The 16,452-nt window shown below is 40.5% G+C and overlaps 2 protein-coding genes across 8 annotated transcripts in view; both read left to right on the forward strand.

Annotated features, from left to right (window-relative positions):
• Positions 1–4,232, forward strand: part of eml1 (EMAP like 1) — a 65,750-nt gene extending 61,518 nt beyond the window's left edge. For all 7 annotated transcript variants that reach the window (XM_042500391.1, XM_042500386.1, XM_042500387.1 and 4 more), the window contains 3 exons: positions 547–642; positions 738–868; positions 2,290–4,232. In XM_042500391.1, the coding sequence (XP_042356325.1) occupies positions 547–642; positions 738–868; positions 2,290–2,415 (353 nt within the window). In that variant the 3' untranslated portion in view covers positions 2,416–4,232. The remainder of the gene's footprint in view (positions 1–546; positions 643–737; positions 869–2,289) is intronic.
• Positions 4,233–13,258: 9,026 nt separating this feature from the next.
• Positions 13,259–16,452, forward strand: part of evla (Enah/Vasp-like a) — a 45,008-nt gene continuing 41,814 nt past the window's right edge. Inside the window, 1 exon segment of the mRNA XM_042500897.1 lies at positions 13,259–13,549. Within this exon segment, the coding sequence (XP_042356831.1) occupies positions 13,527–13,549 (23 nt within the window). The 5' untranslated portion in view covers positions 13,259–13,526.

The raw sequence follows: 16,452 nt of genomic DNA on the forward strand, positions 1-16,452 counted from the left end.
GTACTGCTGCCTCCATCAGCTCGTCTGTCTGACTTTAAGGAATCTAAACAAACCCTTTGAAAGCCAGGTTTGAACAGAGTTACTGTCCTGTTGGATAACTTTTAAAAAAAAATCTTTAAAAATATCAGCAATATCTGGAAGTACACATTAACACAAATCCGGCATATTTTGGATATGTTTCTTCCCTTTCTTTCCAGAAAAGCTATTGACTCACTACCGCCTGAGGCTTATTATGCAACTTAATTTTATACAGTACATGCAGTATAGGGTCCAAGCACCGTCTACTTTACATAATACACTGACTATGGATAAGTACCTCATACAACACCACTTAAAACAATCTAAACTATCCCTTTAATGCAATTTTTACTCCATGAAAAGATGAGTTTATGTGCGAGTTGAAGTTAATACCTGAAAACTTCAAATCATAAGTAGTTTTGAATAACAGGAGATAATAACCACTAAAAAAAAACATTTTTGTTGAAGTAGGTCCCATTAAATGAATTTATGCTGGATCACATATTTGTTATTTGTATGTTTTCCCAGGGATCCCATCCGTGTGTAAACAGGTGGTCAGTGTGGAGACCACCAGAGATATCGAGTGGGCCACCCACACCTGCCCTCTGGGCTTCCAGGTCTTTGGTAGGTGAAAGCTGCTTCCCTTTTCCTCTCTGTGAGTGTGTTTATATTTTAATGTCCATTCAATAATCTTCTCTACTGCCCTCTCTGCTCCTCAGGCTTGTGGCCCGACGGTTCAGATGGCACGGACATCAACGCTGTCTGCAGGTCCAGCGATAAAAGCCTCCTGGTTACCGGAGACGACTTTGGGAAGGTCCACCTATTCTCATACCCTTGTTCACAGTTCAGGGTAAGATACTGAGAAAATACTGAACAAACAAACAAAAATCAAGTCAGAACTTGTCTTTCTATTAAGTTTAATTCAGCATCTGCAGATGAACTCACAGCAAACGGTCTAGAATGAGCTTAGTGAACAGAGTGAGCTCTGAGCACGGGCGATGTCAGATTATTAAACTGACAACTGCTGAGGTCAGAGCGGGAGTTAATTACCCATTATCTTTATCTAGCATCATCCGAGGGCGTGACACAGCAGTTTGGGCCATCTTATGTAGTCATGTCTTTGGACATCAACTAACAGCTTGTCACACGCTGACAAAGAGTAAACATCATGTAAGCCGCTTGAGCTTGTGACATCCTGACAAGACATAAAATGCAAGGTTACCTCACATTCAGAGCATGGACGTGAATGACCTGTTTATGATCAGGCTTTTGGAGTATTATGAGAAATGTGAATATGTTAGCTGGAGTACTCTGAAAGAAACAGAGGTGAACACTCAGAAAGTGAATGACCCGATTTCTCTGTGCTCATGTAAAGACCCTATCCCGAATACGATTATAAACAGGATAAGCCTCATAAACAGGCTACATCATAAAGAGGCTGAAGAATCCCGTTACAAAAGTTACAGGTACCTGAAAGTTTCTGTTACATACAGGTTAAATGATGCATAAATGTTACATTTTATTGATTACTTTTTGACTATATTAGCGATTTACGGAGATTAAAGTGGGAATTATTTGTATTTTTACTGTATTTTTCAACCTGGGCCCTATTTTACCATGTTTTTGTGACTAATGGGAACAACAGTTTTTGAAGCAGGTCTAGTATGGAAGAGAGCGCAGCAGCGAAACACTCTGCAGTGTAACCACTCTGGGCATATGTGCCCTCAATGTACGTCCACATAAAGGGCCTGTTTTTGTCACTGGCAGGCTCAGATGAAGATTGATGATTGTTAAAACAGTGGAGATATGAACCTAGAAGGCTTTTGTGGGTTTTATTCTGTTTGTCGACTTTGAATGAAGTGTGCTTTGTGATGATAAAGTTATTTTTATATAAATGGAGACTGATGGGTTTGACAGTAGTCATTTTGGGATAATTTGTGGTTAAACAAAAAGGATTGTCTCTGTAGGGATCCTTTCCATTACTTTTCAGACACTCATGGTAACAATCTGACAATGTCAGTGGCAAAATCAGGCACTTTCAGTGGACGTTAAGTGATGGTGCACAAATGCTCTGAGTGCTAACATTGCAGCTTGTTTCACAGCTGCGGACTGCAGGCTTCTTGCTGAATACTGAAAAAAATTGTTGTTTCCATTCATCACTTAAACACAAAAAACATGAGTAAAGAGGGTCCATATTAAAAAATATCAATGTTAACCCTGAAGCTCTTGTAAAACTTTAAGGCAAAATTCAATATTTGCTTTTCTTTTCAGGCCCCCAGCCATGTTAACGGTGGCCATAGCAGTCACGTGACCAACGTGACCTTCCTGTATGACGACAGCTACCTGGTATCAACTGGAGGGAAGGACATGAGCGTGATCCAGTGGAGGATAGTCTGAGGGAGCTGACAGGAACGGATCCTGTTTGTTTCTTACTGCTGCTGGGGCCTGAAAACCAGCTGAAGTGAACTGAACTGCACTAAACTGAACCAAAACAAACTTAAATTAAAAAAAGAAAACAGTGGATCTGCCTGAACTGAAGTGAATTGACAGAAGGGGAACTAAAGGTTTTTCTTCCCGATCTGCTCTCAGATCCCAGATGAGACGAACTGTTGGAAGTGTCATGTGCGGTTGCTTGAAATACAAAAAAAAATCCATAATATTTCACTTTTTCTTTACTCGCACTACATGTAAAAAAAAAACAATTTTCACGTACTGTAGCCAAGTCACCAATGACATGAGATAAAACAAATTGGATTCGACTAAACAGAACCAAAGGCTCTGACTTTCTGACTGCATCTGTATAGTTTGGCTTTCACTGTTCTTGTATTGTGCGCACTCCTGCCACAGATAACGGACTGAAGAGGTTCCAGATCGAATATCGTCGTCGCGCTGAAGATCCAAGAGCATTGGAACAAAAAAACTGTGTATGGAAAGAAAGAGAGAACACAGTGATTTTTCTAATTGTTCTTTTACTTTGTATTTAACAACTCAGGAAAGCACTTCTGAAGCGGGACTCTCCCCTGTTATTAACATTGACATATCACACAGAGCCCTAAACACATCTCCCTAAAACAGAGACGCATCAGTTATATCAAACTCAGCTGTTGTCCCGCCATTATTGACTCATTTGCATTGACTAATTGTGTCTGACAACTACAATCCCAAGTCTAGGCAAATGCTGAATTTTAGTGGACATGAGATGTGATGTTGCCCAATTTATGATCATTTAAGGGCACTGAAAAATGACAATATCTGGATTTGGATTGTCTCCATTATCTGAACATGTTCTACCTTTTTCATGCTTCCAAGTCTTTAAAAAAAGACACTTTTCCTATTATTTATAGATCATGAGTCAAATCCTCCCCTGCCAATTTCAGTTCCTTTGAGTTTTTCCCTGCGCTAAAACCTTGTTTAGTCCCAGATGTGTAAATATAAGGAGAGGCTTGAAATAGATATGAGCAACGTGTGGATGAATTTACAGCATTTGAAGCTGTTTCACATTTTTGATAAATGAGTTGTTGTGTCTTTGCCTTGTGCAAAGAAAACTGAAAAGCAAGCATGAATTTTGTTTTTTTTTTTCAATGATGTGAAGCCTTTTCAAATCTGTATCTATCTGTATTTTACTGCACCGGGATCAGCTTAGGAAGAGGAAGGATGAGACCATTACACTGTAACTGTTTACGCCTGATGTGCATCATCAGTCACTGGCAAGATATTTAACTGAACTGAACCCTCTTGAGGTGTTTTTTTCTATGATGCACTGCTTCAGCCTGATAAACATGCAGCAGGTTCATTAACCTGCACACACAACAAGCAAGTCACCATTTAGCATTTACCGGAGCTTTTCATGAACCACCGATGTCAGCTTTCCTGTCCGTACACCTGCTGTACGTCACACTTAATCATCTTATGGGTAACCGTAGATCAGTATTACACACATGCATGATTAAACAAGGTTTCTTTGACAGGAGTTTAGCAGATTTTGGCGTGACCATAACTGCCAGTGATACATCTGAGGCACATTAGTTTGAAAAGCCTGGCCGTTGGCTGATGGTTGGAGTCGTGTTATCAGGAAACCACTGAAATCTAACAGCAGTCATTTAAAGTCACCACTCTACAGAGTGAATGTAACGTGATTTGTCTTACCACTAAACACTTGGGACTGCAGAATACCATTGAACATTTAACATTTGTCTGAAAGTAAATGCAACATGAAATTCCTATGAGGCTGTGTCTTATATTTTCCACTTCATCACTGACTTTATTATTTTTTTTTTTTGGTTTCATTATTTTATAAATTCTTTATTTCATAGGGAAGTCTGATCAAAATCTTTAAGAGATGGTATGTGAAAATATGATTTACTTTCATACTCTTGTAGAGTTTATATTTAGTCTTTTTTTAAAAAAAAAAAATGCCCATACTAACGGTAAATACTACTAATAGTAAAAGATGTATGAGTTTTTAAAAGGTATACTTTACCTACAGAATGACCATTTGTACACTTTACCGCATGCTATAAAAGCAAAAGCAAAATTTATTTCTCGCATGCCTCAACAATCCAAACAAGGCGAACTTTCTGCATGAAATGAAGTAAACAGGATTATGTTAAACAACAGTTCAAACTCATTTATCCAGTGGTATGCTCAGTACTTTGCAACAACTGCATTTTTGCTGAAATCTTACTATTATTAAGATTTAGGGGAATTTATGGATACATAACAGGTAAGGATTAAACATTGCATCTGAATTGTCAGTGTTCATTGTTCAGGGGGTTTTTACAGTGAGCCGAATTATCAGCAAAGGTCTCCTCCTCTCCAAAGTGGAGCAGTTGATTATGACCAGTAAAACACTGAATAAGCAGTTTCATTTTGCAAATAGGTGAACGTGATTTCTCCTTTTTTCTCAGAGAATTTAAGATCCAAACGGTCGGGAGGTTTCTACAGGGAGCTGACTTATCCTTAGAGGTCTCTTCTCCAAAACATACATACTGTGATTTAAAGTGGTAAAAACGCTCAATAAAGCAGTTTCACATAAATAAGTATTTTTCCAACGCTGAAGGGAAATTATGAGCAGCCCTATCTAAAGCCAGTGTTTCATTTGTTCGTTCTAGTCTACTCCAGAAACCTGGCAATGATACATGGTGGACTCTGGATGAGAACTATTATTATTCTAAGGTATCAAAAACTTTTTTTTTTGTAAATTTTACACAAAAAAACACAACACACTTATATTATATTCAGTTTCTGCCAGAACATCCCCCCTAAATCCTACACAGAATTTGGACGTTTGAAGCACCTTTGTTCAAACTGTCTCATGGGCTGAGTAGCATGACTGTGCACACGCATACTCAGGTGTCATTGTTTTGCATTGTAAGTTTTCGATTATACAGCACCAGTTATGAGAGTTTGTAAACAGATGTTTTAGGGCTGCAACAAGGAATCGATGAAATCGATTATAATCGATTAGTAACGGTGTTATGTCGCGCGACTATTACGTCACACGCTGTGTCGCGTGAGTGTTTACATCCGGTGTTTTGGAGCGGCATGGCGCAGGTAGAGAGAACGTTTCGCACGAAAAACGAAAAGTTTGGGAGCACTTCATGCTATTCAAAACAAGAAGTTAGCTGCTAAATATGCAAACGTGACATGGCACGCGAGCACGATGGTTATGATGCGGCATCTAAAAGGGAAGCGAAAGTGGACGAGAGTTCAGCCGCGAGGCAAGTCTCCACACAAAAGCAGGTATGTTCTGTTTTAAAGTAAGCAAACGTAGCGGTATGTTGTAAAAGTTGTCAACATTTAGTTTTTTAATTGTTTCATATTTGATTTTGTAGTTATATATAATTTAATATTATTTCGACAGCTCAGGGATGTTCAAGCAACCGCCGCTTTTTGCACTGTTGTCAGTGATAATCTGTTTTTAACAAAGTGATGGGAGAAAAAAATTGCTTTTTTTAATTATTATTTCTTTCTTTAAAAAAAATCTGATTAATCGGAAAATAATCGACTGGTTAATCGATTATCAAGATAATCTTTAGTTGCAGCCCTAGTTTTGATACAGTTTTGCTGTAGTTAAACGTGATCGTGACTGCAATTCATGCAGAAATTTGACCTATTTTTTGGGGATTTTCCATTCATTGAGTGAGTTGTCATAAGAGAAAAACAAACATTTTCTCATGGATTCAACTTACAATGTGGTGAGTGATGGGTAACAAATGGTTATTTTGGGATTGATTTATTTTTAGACCTTCTACAGACCACCTAACACATATACTTTTTATTAAACGATTTAAAAACGGTACATTCAGTGGTCAATACAAAAATTTACAAATGAAAATAATAACACAAGTAGGTGCAAACCAGACAGACTAAAATAAAATAGGCCCACATATGGACACTCACAGGGGATTACCTAATTAATTATACAATACAGGTATAATATTTGCATAAATTAATATTTTTGGTTATTTTTTATTATACATTTTAAGTTAGACAGGCCTGTTGTTTTTTTGAAATTGGTATACTCTTTAAATAAATATTTCAATATTGTAAAATGTAACTAAAAATAATGACCAAACCAGTTAAACACTGTTAAATCTTGGAGATTTGGGATTTTCTAATATTAGTACGCCTACCAAAGCAGGTCCTTTGAGAGAAATGTTCTTGCCAAAAAATGTTTTTGGAGATCCAAAAATTCAGTCCAGAAGATTGTCACATGTACACATTAAAAAAAAGTGTTGTAATGTTTCTACCATATTGTTTCTAAAGGTGACAGAGGAATATTGAGGGCCTGCCGGTGATCTCGTGGCGGTGTAGGGGGGCGTCAGCTGGCTGCACGTGTGCGTCTTGGCCGCAGGTGGGCAGCATCGAGCCGGCCTGCCCTCCCCCTCTCTCCCCTCTCCGGCTGCATTAGCATTTTCCCCCCAAATCTCTCCACCTCAACCAAAACACTCCGAATGGGAAGAAAATATGGCATGAGGGAGGCGGCGGCTGACGACCACCGTTCACCGTCTTCTACCGAGCGCGAGCCCCGGCTGAACATGGACTTAAGGATACGCAGCGGCGCGCGTGGAGAGCACAGACAACGGAGCACAAAGCGGATGGGAGAAAACGCTCGTGTCCTCGCTTAGCGTTTCTGCAACACGACTCATCATCTAATATCTCTACAGACGCGCACAAGGGACACACGGTGGGAGCTGGTGGGCTGATTCAAGCCTCTCAGACTGTTTCTACAGAAAAATCAACGGACTGCTGCTTGTGTTCATCAGCCTCATCATCTCCGGCTGAATAAAAGACGAGAGAATGAGGTAAGCGGCACCATGCGCTCTGTTTGACGCGTCATGACAGATGCGCACCGACACGCATTTATCTTATAAGAACATACAACTGGTAATCAAACTGAGGAATCACAGCATCTTAGACATGATGTGGCTCATTTTTCTCCTTGTAAAGACTGATTGTGAGCATCCAGGGGCCCACCCACCGGGCCTCAACTACATATAGGCGTCCTTTACCATCCGCTGCACACTCCCAGTACACACAAGGCGATTAATGTACATCACTTGTGCTGTTTCCCCCCTTTATTAGCCTTCTATTGTCAGCGCCGGACCCGCCCAGTGTGTCCAATGCATGACAGCATCATGTATTTCTCCTCATACGCTGCACCTGGTGGACAGAAAACGTTGGATATGGCTGATGTGAGTGGCAGCAGGAGGGGGAAATAGGATAATGCTTATATCCATCGCAGCAGGAGGAGGAGGGTGTTTATTCTGGTGGTTGCCAGGCAGGTTATCAGACCCCCCCACCCCCCTCTTTCCTCATACACACCTACTTACTCCATGACGGATCCACACATGCACATATCCAATTTGGAAAAATATGTCTGGTGTTTAAATCCTCATTGTATGTCCAAGCTTGTGGATGGGAGTATTTTGAGCCTGCTTATGTTGGTATGCAGAATGCACTGAGGGCCAGATCTTCTCTGTATTTTGTTCTATTTATGAAACAGTCCCTTTATATTCCCCCCCTGCTGCCTTTAGTTTGACTCCTCTGTGCCTCCGTAGCTGCAGCCTGCATCATTTTGTTTTATGGCTTCAGATTTACTCTGACAGCTCTCCTCGGATACAGTACACTCTCTGCTTTTACTGTAGCTACCAGTATTTATCAGTGTGTGTGTGTGTGTGTGTGTGTGTGTGTAGTTGTGCTCACTTCAGAGAGGAAAAAAGGAGACAGAAGAGAGAGAGGAAAGGGAATAATGGTTAAAAAAAAAGAGAGAGAAAGAACGCCATTGGTGCTCTCACATCAGGATATTAGGCTTGAGCGGTATCTCATTTTTCATACCTTCCTGAAATTTCACCGGAGGATATGGTTTATGATGGTATGACTAATACATGCACTATATGAACCAAAATGTTAAGTAAGTAAATGTAAAGTAATATTCTCACATCTATTTTCCTTATAAAACAGGGAAATACAACTGCCCAGCTTTGAATTCAACTTTCTCTCAGTCATGGAGGAGTGACGAGGCCTAGTTCAGTCATCATAAAACATACTTCATTCAAACTTGACCTGCACAAAATGAAACTCATCCAAACAGTCTGGCTTTGCTTGTAATCTAGTTAGTAAGTCCACAGTTCCAACAATCACCAGCTTCAATTTGGTCAAAATAACTCCTTAATTAAAAATTAGATGTAAAAAAATATGCCGTCATTCCCACGGTTGCTGGACGCCGGCTGTTTACAGTCCTGTAAGTTCCCCCTCCACCACTAGGTGTCAGTGTCTTTCAGCTCAGCTGCCGGTTCCACCAGTAGAGACCAGAGACTGAGCTCTGATGGTGCGAGCTGTGCACCACATACGATGAGTTGAATAGAAGGAGGAGTGCCTGAATTTATGACCGTCTTGAAAAACATACCTTTAGGATTTGTAAATACCCTGGTATACCGTGATACCACCCAAGCCTGCTGGATATCTTGTGTGAAGCACCAAATATTTCACCCCTTTTTTGTAAACTCACACAACTCAAAGCCTGAACTGTTTTGCTCTCCAGACTGTAAACATATAAGATTCATATCTTCCAGTCCAGTTGGATGAACACGCCGTTTCCTCTTTTCTGTAAAGCTGTGCTGCTTGCGTCTTATCCTGCGTGTTTGTTGTTGCCAGAGGCAGATCTGCTCTCTGACTGGAGCCCAAAAGGGAAGTCTTAAATCTCCACAAAGCAACAACAAGGTGACCTGGCTCTTCTTTCTGCAGACGAAGATGTAATTCAATGAGATCATTTGTTCAGCGTCACTGCCTCCATTGCTGCATTTATGTAAGGGTTATGTATGTCCATGCACGTGCTTAGAAGTGTGTGCACGAGATATTTTTAGTCCAGTAACAGTAGTTGGTTTTAATATGCGACGCTTTCTCTCTGTTCTTGTCGTCAGACTAGCTGCTGTCATTTGGTTGCTTAGATGTGCGTTTGTGTCTGTGTGTGAGAGAGAAAGACGCATTGCTTTGCGAGAGAGACAGTAGAAGAGGGCAAAAAGCGAGGCGTCCGTCCGGTGTTGTTAATGCAGGATGATTTCTGAGGCTGCTTGTTGTGGTGACTCATTGTAGGAGAGGTAGAATGGGCGAGTGCAGCCAGTGGAAGGTAAAACGCTGAGTTATGCATCTCACTGCAGGCTGCTGCCCTCCGAGCTGATCAGAGAGCAGCTCCTCCACGTGAGCCGGCGTCACCACGTACAGCCACAACACTCACATTCTCCAGGGTTTCACTGACAGCCTTTCAGGGAGAGCAGTCAGAGGCACGGCGAGGAAAAATGACTCTCGACTCTGAAGAAACTAACGTTACATTAAGGTTGGGATCGTTTGGAGAATTGATTCCTGAATTTATTTCTAAGAGTCATTCTTATTCAACAAAAAAAGTGGTAGGCATGAGATGAGCTGCGCCTTAAAAACTGTCCTGTCTGCTTTGTTTGGTGCAGAAGTCAGAAAAAAATTCACAATCTAGCAAAGGAAGACTCGCACACAGAACAAAAAAGATTCAGACAGAAGTCAGGTTTTCACATATCTCTCATTTCCGTGTTGCATGTTGCAAAAAGTGCAAACGTTTCAGTCCATGTTGGGCTTTCGTCAGTGCAGAAGTTTGCATTTTTAACCTCTATGCAAATTTGCACGTTCTTCACTGTCTGCACAGTCCTGCAACATGTGAAGTAGAGATATTTGAAATCCAGGGCTCTTTCTGAAGCTTTTTTTGTTTGTGAGTCTTCATTTGCTACTTAATTCAACAAATGAAGCCGGAGTTCTCAAATAGGAAATGTTGTTAAAACACAACTAGGGCTTTCAACTAACAATCATTTCCATTATCAACCAATTTGCAGATTATTTTCATGATTATTTCATTAATCGTTTATACTGTAAAATGTGAAAAATGTATAAAAATGGTCAACACGATTTCCCTGAATTCAAAGCGACATCTTCAGTTTGCTTCTTTTTGCCAACCAGCAGTTCCAAACCCTTCTGGGTTCATTTATGGGGTTCTTCATTTACAATCATACATGAAAAGGAAAAGCAGTGAAATAAATATGAAGCTGGAACCAGCAAATGTTTCACATTTCTGCATAAAAATAACTGAAAAAATTAACTGATAATCTGAATAGTTGACAATTAATTTGCTTTTGATCAACTAATTGCTTAATCTACTAATTGCTGCAGCTCTAAGTACAACATTGCCTGAATTAAATACGGCTGCACGATACATCTAAATATAAAAAATCTGCATCACGTTTTTGCCTAATATATCATTCAAATTACTATGTTACTATGATATTGATGATTCACAGTGTACTGTGATAAAAGAATCATTGTGATGCTACAGCCAATAAATCATATGTACGTAAGGGAATGTGCTTTTTTTGGTAAAGACCCTTTCACAAATCACGTCATCATCATCATTTTGATTTATTTATTTTTGATTTAGAGGGATTACATCTTTGTGCATGCCCAAACTAGAGATGCATCGGACAAAGACGGACAGTGGATTAACCAACAGTCATATGAAAATCATAATACAATATTTAGGCAGCTGACAAACGTGACATGCACTCTAAGAGGACTCTTCTTTTGTAGCAGCGTTTCAGCAGGGATTTAGTCTCTCAAAAAGTAGTTATCTTGTATTTGTGCTGAAGCTGTTTTGTCTACCTCCTGTAGGTGTCAGCAGTAACTGACAGGAGTATTTTGTATTGCACTCGAAAAAAGAGGAATTGCTGCATTTATAGAGAGAATACAGAATTCATACTTACATCTTTTTTTTTGTTGTTGTTGCAGATGATCAGTGGGGCCCAGGGGGTTACAAAATAAATGTGAGAGGTTGCTACAGGATTCATGTCAGGAAAGCAGCGAAGTCTTGCACAGTATTATATTTTTAATTTGTCCCAAAATTCTCTATTTTTGCTTTTTCATGTGAATAACTGTATAGTTTTAGGTTTCCAGACCCCCAAAACAAAAACATCCCTCATTAGTGTATAACCCACAGACACATGGAAGCAGGGATGACATGTTGCAAGTAGTCGTTGGTTAGTTTGAACAGTCAGCTGAGCATCCACTCTTCTTCTGCAGAGTAAATACAGATACTATGTGACCTCCCTTTATCAAGTATAACAATAGTCTACTCTAAACACCACAGACCATTATATCAGTGCATCATACTGTAATGTGGTGATTTTCTAGCCTTTCCCATACATCATATACAAGCTTTGTGTCACTGGAGATTTGATGAGGAAAGTGTGTCATTTGGCTCAGCTGAGGTTAAACAGGCCGTTTCAGATGACCCGACCACACACTAAACGAGGTAGCATCCCATAGTTTAACCTTATTTTTATATAGTAGTGTATGCATACGTGCAGATTGCATGGAGGGGATGCAGGGGACAGGTCCCTGTCAATATTTGGAGCAGTGGTTCCTGACTGGTCCAGCCAAGGGGTCCATATTTCTCATTCATTAGTTGAGGGTCCACACATTCGATAAATTACCACATATTAAATTTTATTTCATGAAATTTCATAAACATAACGGCTAAGAACACAAATATATAAAATGTACTGCATGAGTAAATTTTTTTTTTAATCTATTCATTTTATTTTATTTTTTTACAAAATTGACACTTTCACTTGGAGTCCATTCAGAATGGATCCGCGACCCACTTTTCACCGTAGCCCACCAGTTGGGAACCACTGATTTTTAGACCATGTTTTTTTATCTCTCCCAATAAAACATTCAAATAGGAAAGGACCTTTACTTTGGCAAAATTCTACATTTTCACCTTAAATTGATGCAGAAAGGCACAAATTTATGCACACAAATTTACCAGAAAGCAGGAAATGAAGTGTTGATGGAGGACCTCACAGCCCCCGTTTCAAATGTGTCCCTCCCAGTGTTGAAACAAAACCTTCACCCTTGAGTGTATGATCTGGAGTACTGAGTCAGCTCCCTAGTTTTACTTCCCTCTTTTCTCTGTTACATTCCCAAATGCAAACACGGGCTTTTTCTACTTTACCAGATACAATTTTTGTGTTGTGTATTTCATTTAAGCCTTGGGTTTTTTCTGGGAAAAAAAGAGCATTATCTTGTATTTCACTGACCCTCCAGAGTCTGCTGCATGTTTCTTACTATTTCCTAAACCCACAAAGCTCCCTAATCTTTCAGTGGACCACATTGCTCTTTGTTTCTTTCCCACACCTCGGCCCGCTGCGACAAAGAAGCTTAATAGTCTAAGTTTGCTTCAGCCAGATGGACCACCGAGTGGAGGACAAATTCTGATAACGCCACAAGGAAACCGCAAATGTTACACTGGATGAAAGAAATCCTTTGTTGCTTGAAAATAAAACAAATCATTACTTCTGCTCGAGCAGCGTGCTCAATTTTGAGCTGGAAAGCGCGTCCTTTATAAAAGCCGAGCTGAATGAATGAAGTGGTGTGTGTGTTTCCCGCTCTGTCATTAATTGGTGATTAGGGGTTATAGCTTTTATTTTTAAATTCTGTTACGGTAGGATCTATTTAAAGCTGAATTGTACACGCTCTAGAAAGGCGGGTTGTGAAAAGCACTCCTGTTTCCTATATAGGCTAACATGTAATTTCCATCCAGTGGAAATGATTCCTTGGAGGTTGAAAGACGGCACTCCACAATCCTCAATGCGGAGACAGATGACTGGTCTGCTCCGGTCACATGTTCTTCTCTCTCTCTCCCTCTCTCTCTCTCTCTTGCATTCCCTTACTCCGTTGCAACACTCCTCATCTCCCTCGCTCACTCCTTCCCTCCCACTCTGTCTTCTGTTTGCTCTGTTGGCGTATTTGATTCTTTAAAACCGTTTTCAGAGGATGTGAGGAAGACGAAAGGTTGAGTTTGCTTCAGCGTTGGACAGCATGTGTACCGCTCTCTCCTCTCCGGCTGACACTTCCCCCTCTCCTCCATAATCCCCCCCTTTATACCTCCTTTCATCCTTTGCTTGAGGACTGTCTTCTCCAGCGACATGTATTCCCTGGACGATTTCGGGTAAGCCACTCCTCGTCATCACCTCTGGCTGTTTTTGGTTGCTCTGTGCTTTTGGAATAGTGTGTGAGTGAAAGGAAAATTATCTTTGGAGTGCGCTGTAATGATAATAACTCTCCCACGAGTGCTTCTGTTTAAAACCTGGCTCAGCTTTCAGACCACAGGATCTGTTTCTGTTTCTTCTTGGCGAAGCATTTTTGCATGTTTGTAAGAAAGCCTGCGTTTCTTTACGTGTCGTTCACAGTGTGGATCCAGCTCCACATGCAGGTTTATATAATAATGCAACTGTCTGAAGTTGGAGAGGAAGCGAGGAAAACTGGGAGAGGAAAATCTCCTCTAGGAGTTGCCGACTTTCTCTCGTCTGCCTCCTTCTTTCCACCCCTCTGTCTGTGTTTTCTCTGGAGCCAGCTGTTAGCAGAGACGCCTGATTGGTTACCCTCTAGCAATCTTTCATTGGTTGAGTCTTCTTTTTTTCCTGGGAAGAGGGAACGACTTTCACGCAGTCTGTCAGTCTGTCCGCTCAGCTGCTCTCTGTCGTTCACAGGACGGATCCCATCTGACGCGTTGCATGTGTGAGAAAGAAAGAAAGGCAGGAAGAAAGGGATAGAGAGCGCTAATCTCTGAAAGGCCGCACGAGTGGGACTATCAAAAGCCAGATGATACAAGGATCGAGGGGTCTCTGTATAATATGGCCTCGGCAGATTACAGCGGGACGTGGTGATTTGTTGAAGCTCAAATACAGATGTGGAGCCGAGTGGGGCAGAGGAGATAACATCAGAGGTTTACGCCTGAGCGCTTGCACTCTAGTAATCTACTGTAAAGTACAGTAGATCACAGGGAAAACCTCTCTCACAGTACGTCCATTATTTATCAGATACCGCTCATACTGCCACTCAGATTATATTACTGCAAAAAGACATTTAGATAATATATTACTGCAAAAGGAGCAGTTCACCTGAATATCAACAACATATATTTCCCCTCTTAGCTGTACTGCTATTTATTTAGTGCTTTGATGTGAGTTTCGGCCGTAGAGACGGATAGGAACTAGATTGCACTGGGTTTGTGGTGCTCAAAGCACCAAAAAAACAGCATTTAAAATCCACAGACCTTGCTGTGAGCAGCTTTATATAGGAACTATTTCCTTTCCAGCAAACTACACCCATCAACCGTATCAACGCGCAGAAGGGAGCGTGTATCAGGTGATGGATGTGACCCATGACAGTGTTAGGTGTAAACATCAACGTCGTCCTCCTTGGCGTAGCTGTTATTTTAGCCAGCTCAGTGATGCTAGGTGAGCTAGCATTAGATGTGCGCTTCCTTCTGCTCGGTGATACCGTTGGCGGGTGTAGTTCAGTAGGGAGGAAAGTAGTTCCTACATGAAACTGCTCAAAACAAGGTCTGTGGATTATCTTGAGTAACCAGGTCATGATTTGTAAAAAGAGACATTGCTGTTGAGTTTTTCAGATGTATTTTTTGCCACTTTGAGCACCATCTAGTCCCTTTGTAATGGAAAGAGAGCAGACATTTCTACGGCCGATATCTCCAACGCTCAACAACTCACGCAAAAACAATCAAGACTGATAAACAGCACTATAGGTAAGACAAAATATATATATATTTTGGGTGAACTGTCCCTTTAAATTTGCCACTTTTAGGTTTCTGAAACTCTGCACAACTCTTCATCTAAATCATCCTACAATCACTTCTTCCTTTTTTAGCTGTCAGTTATTCCTGTTCTTGCTCCTCTGATCTTCCACACATTTCACCTGACAGATCCAACGCAGCAGGAACAACCCATATTTGAGTTAATGACACGTGGTACAAAGACAAGTACATATCTTCTTCACTGACTGAAATTGTATCATTATGGACAGACTTATATTTCGCACCCCCTTTGTATCCATCTGTTGTATCCTAAGTCTTTTCCTCCAAAAGGAAGCGGCGTTTCTCTTTAAGGATCAGGATTAGTGACGGGACTAGAAGGTGGAGTGTGGGGGAGGGGTGTGTGTGTAGAAGTGGGGGGTTGTTATCCATATTGTACTGTATGTGTCCGTGACAATTAGCCTGAGGGCCAATTGGCATCTACAGAGATTGGTAATGAATAAGTGATGTCATTATGGGGGTCAACATGCTGATTTCACTTCCCTGCTGCGTGCTGTAGATATGATACCACTAAATGATCTCCACATATCAATACAGTGATTCATTTGTCTTTCATGAGAGAATCTTTAAGTCTCATTTGATATAGTGATTCTGTACGAAGCTAATATTGTGACTACATGCAGTGTAGCTATGACTGTTCTGAGTGATTTTAATGAACACTAAATGCCCTTATATCTGCTATATCTGCTTTATTTGCTCTATATCTTATGAACCCCAAAAATCCTTTATTCAGAACATTTCTGCCGTTTAAGCCCTATAGTTTGACCTAGTGAAAGTGTGCAAGATTTCTTTTTCACACACAGTTTATGTGTTTACGCACTGCTTTTAATGTTTTTACCTGTATAATATGATGTTAAGTCCATTACAGAGGAGACTTGATCATCACTAAAACTAGGTGGGAAAATAGTGGGTATATTGATATCAGTATCTGTTACCGGCTAAATGAGCTCTTTCATATCAGTGTGTGCTATATCGGAAAAAGATATGTAACTCAGGATTGTGCATCCTGAACAAATATACAACCATGCACACAAAACAAATCAAAAGCCTTATGGTAAGTGCTACCTGCTAAGAATACAGTAGGCATCTCCATCATATTGTTGCATTACCAGTAATAAGGAGTAGAGGCAATTTAATCATACTATAAAAGATCCTCTGCATGACAGATGTTTTCATATGGACAAACTCAAACAGCACCCTTTGATGGAGAAGACATAACACAATTTAAAGGCAATATTACT

Source organism: Plectropomus leopardus, chromosome 14, assembly GCF_008729295.1.
Source record: "Plectropomus leopardus isolate mb chromosome 14, YSFRI_Pleo_2.0, whole genome shotgun sequence".
NCBI classification, from domain to species: Eukaryota; Metazoa; Chordata; class Actinopteri; order Perciformes; family Serranidae; genus Plectropomus; species Plectropomus leopardus.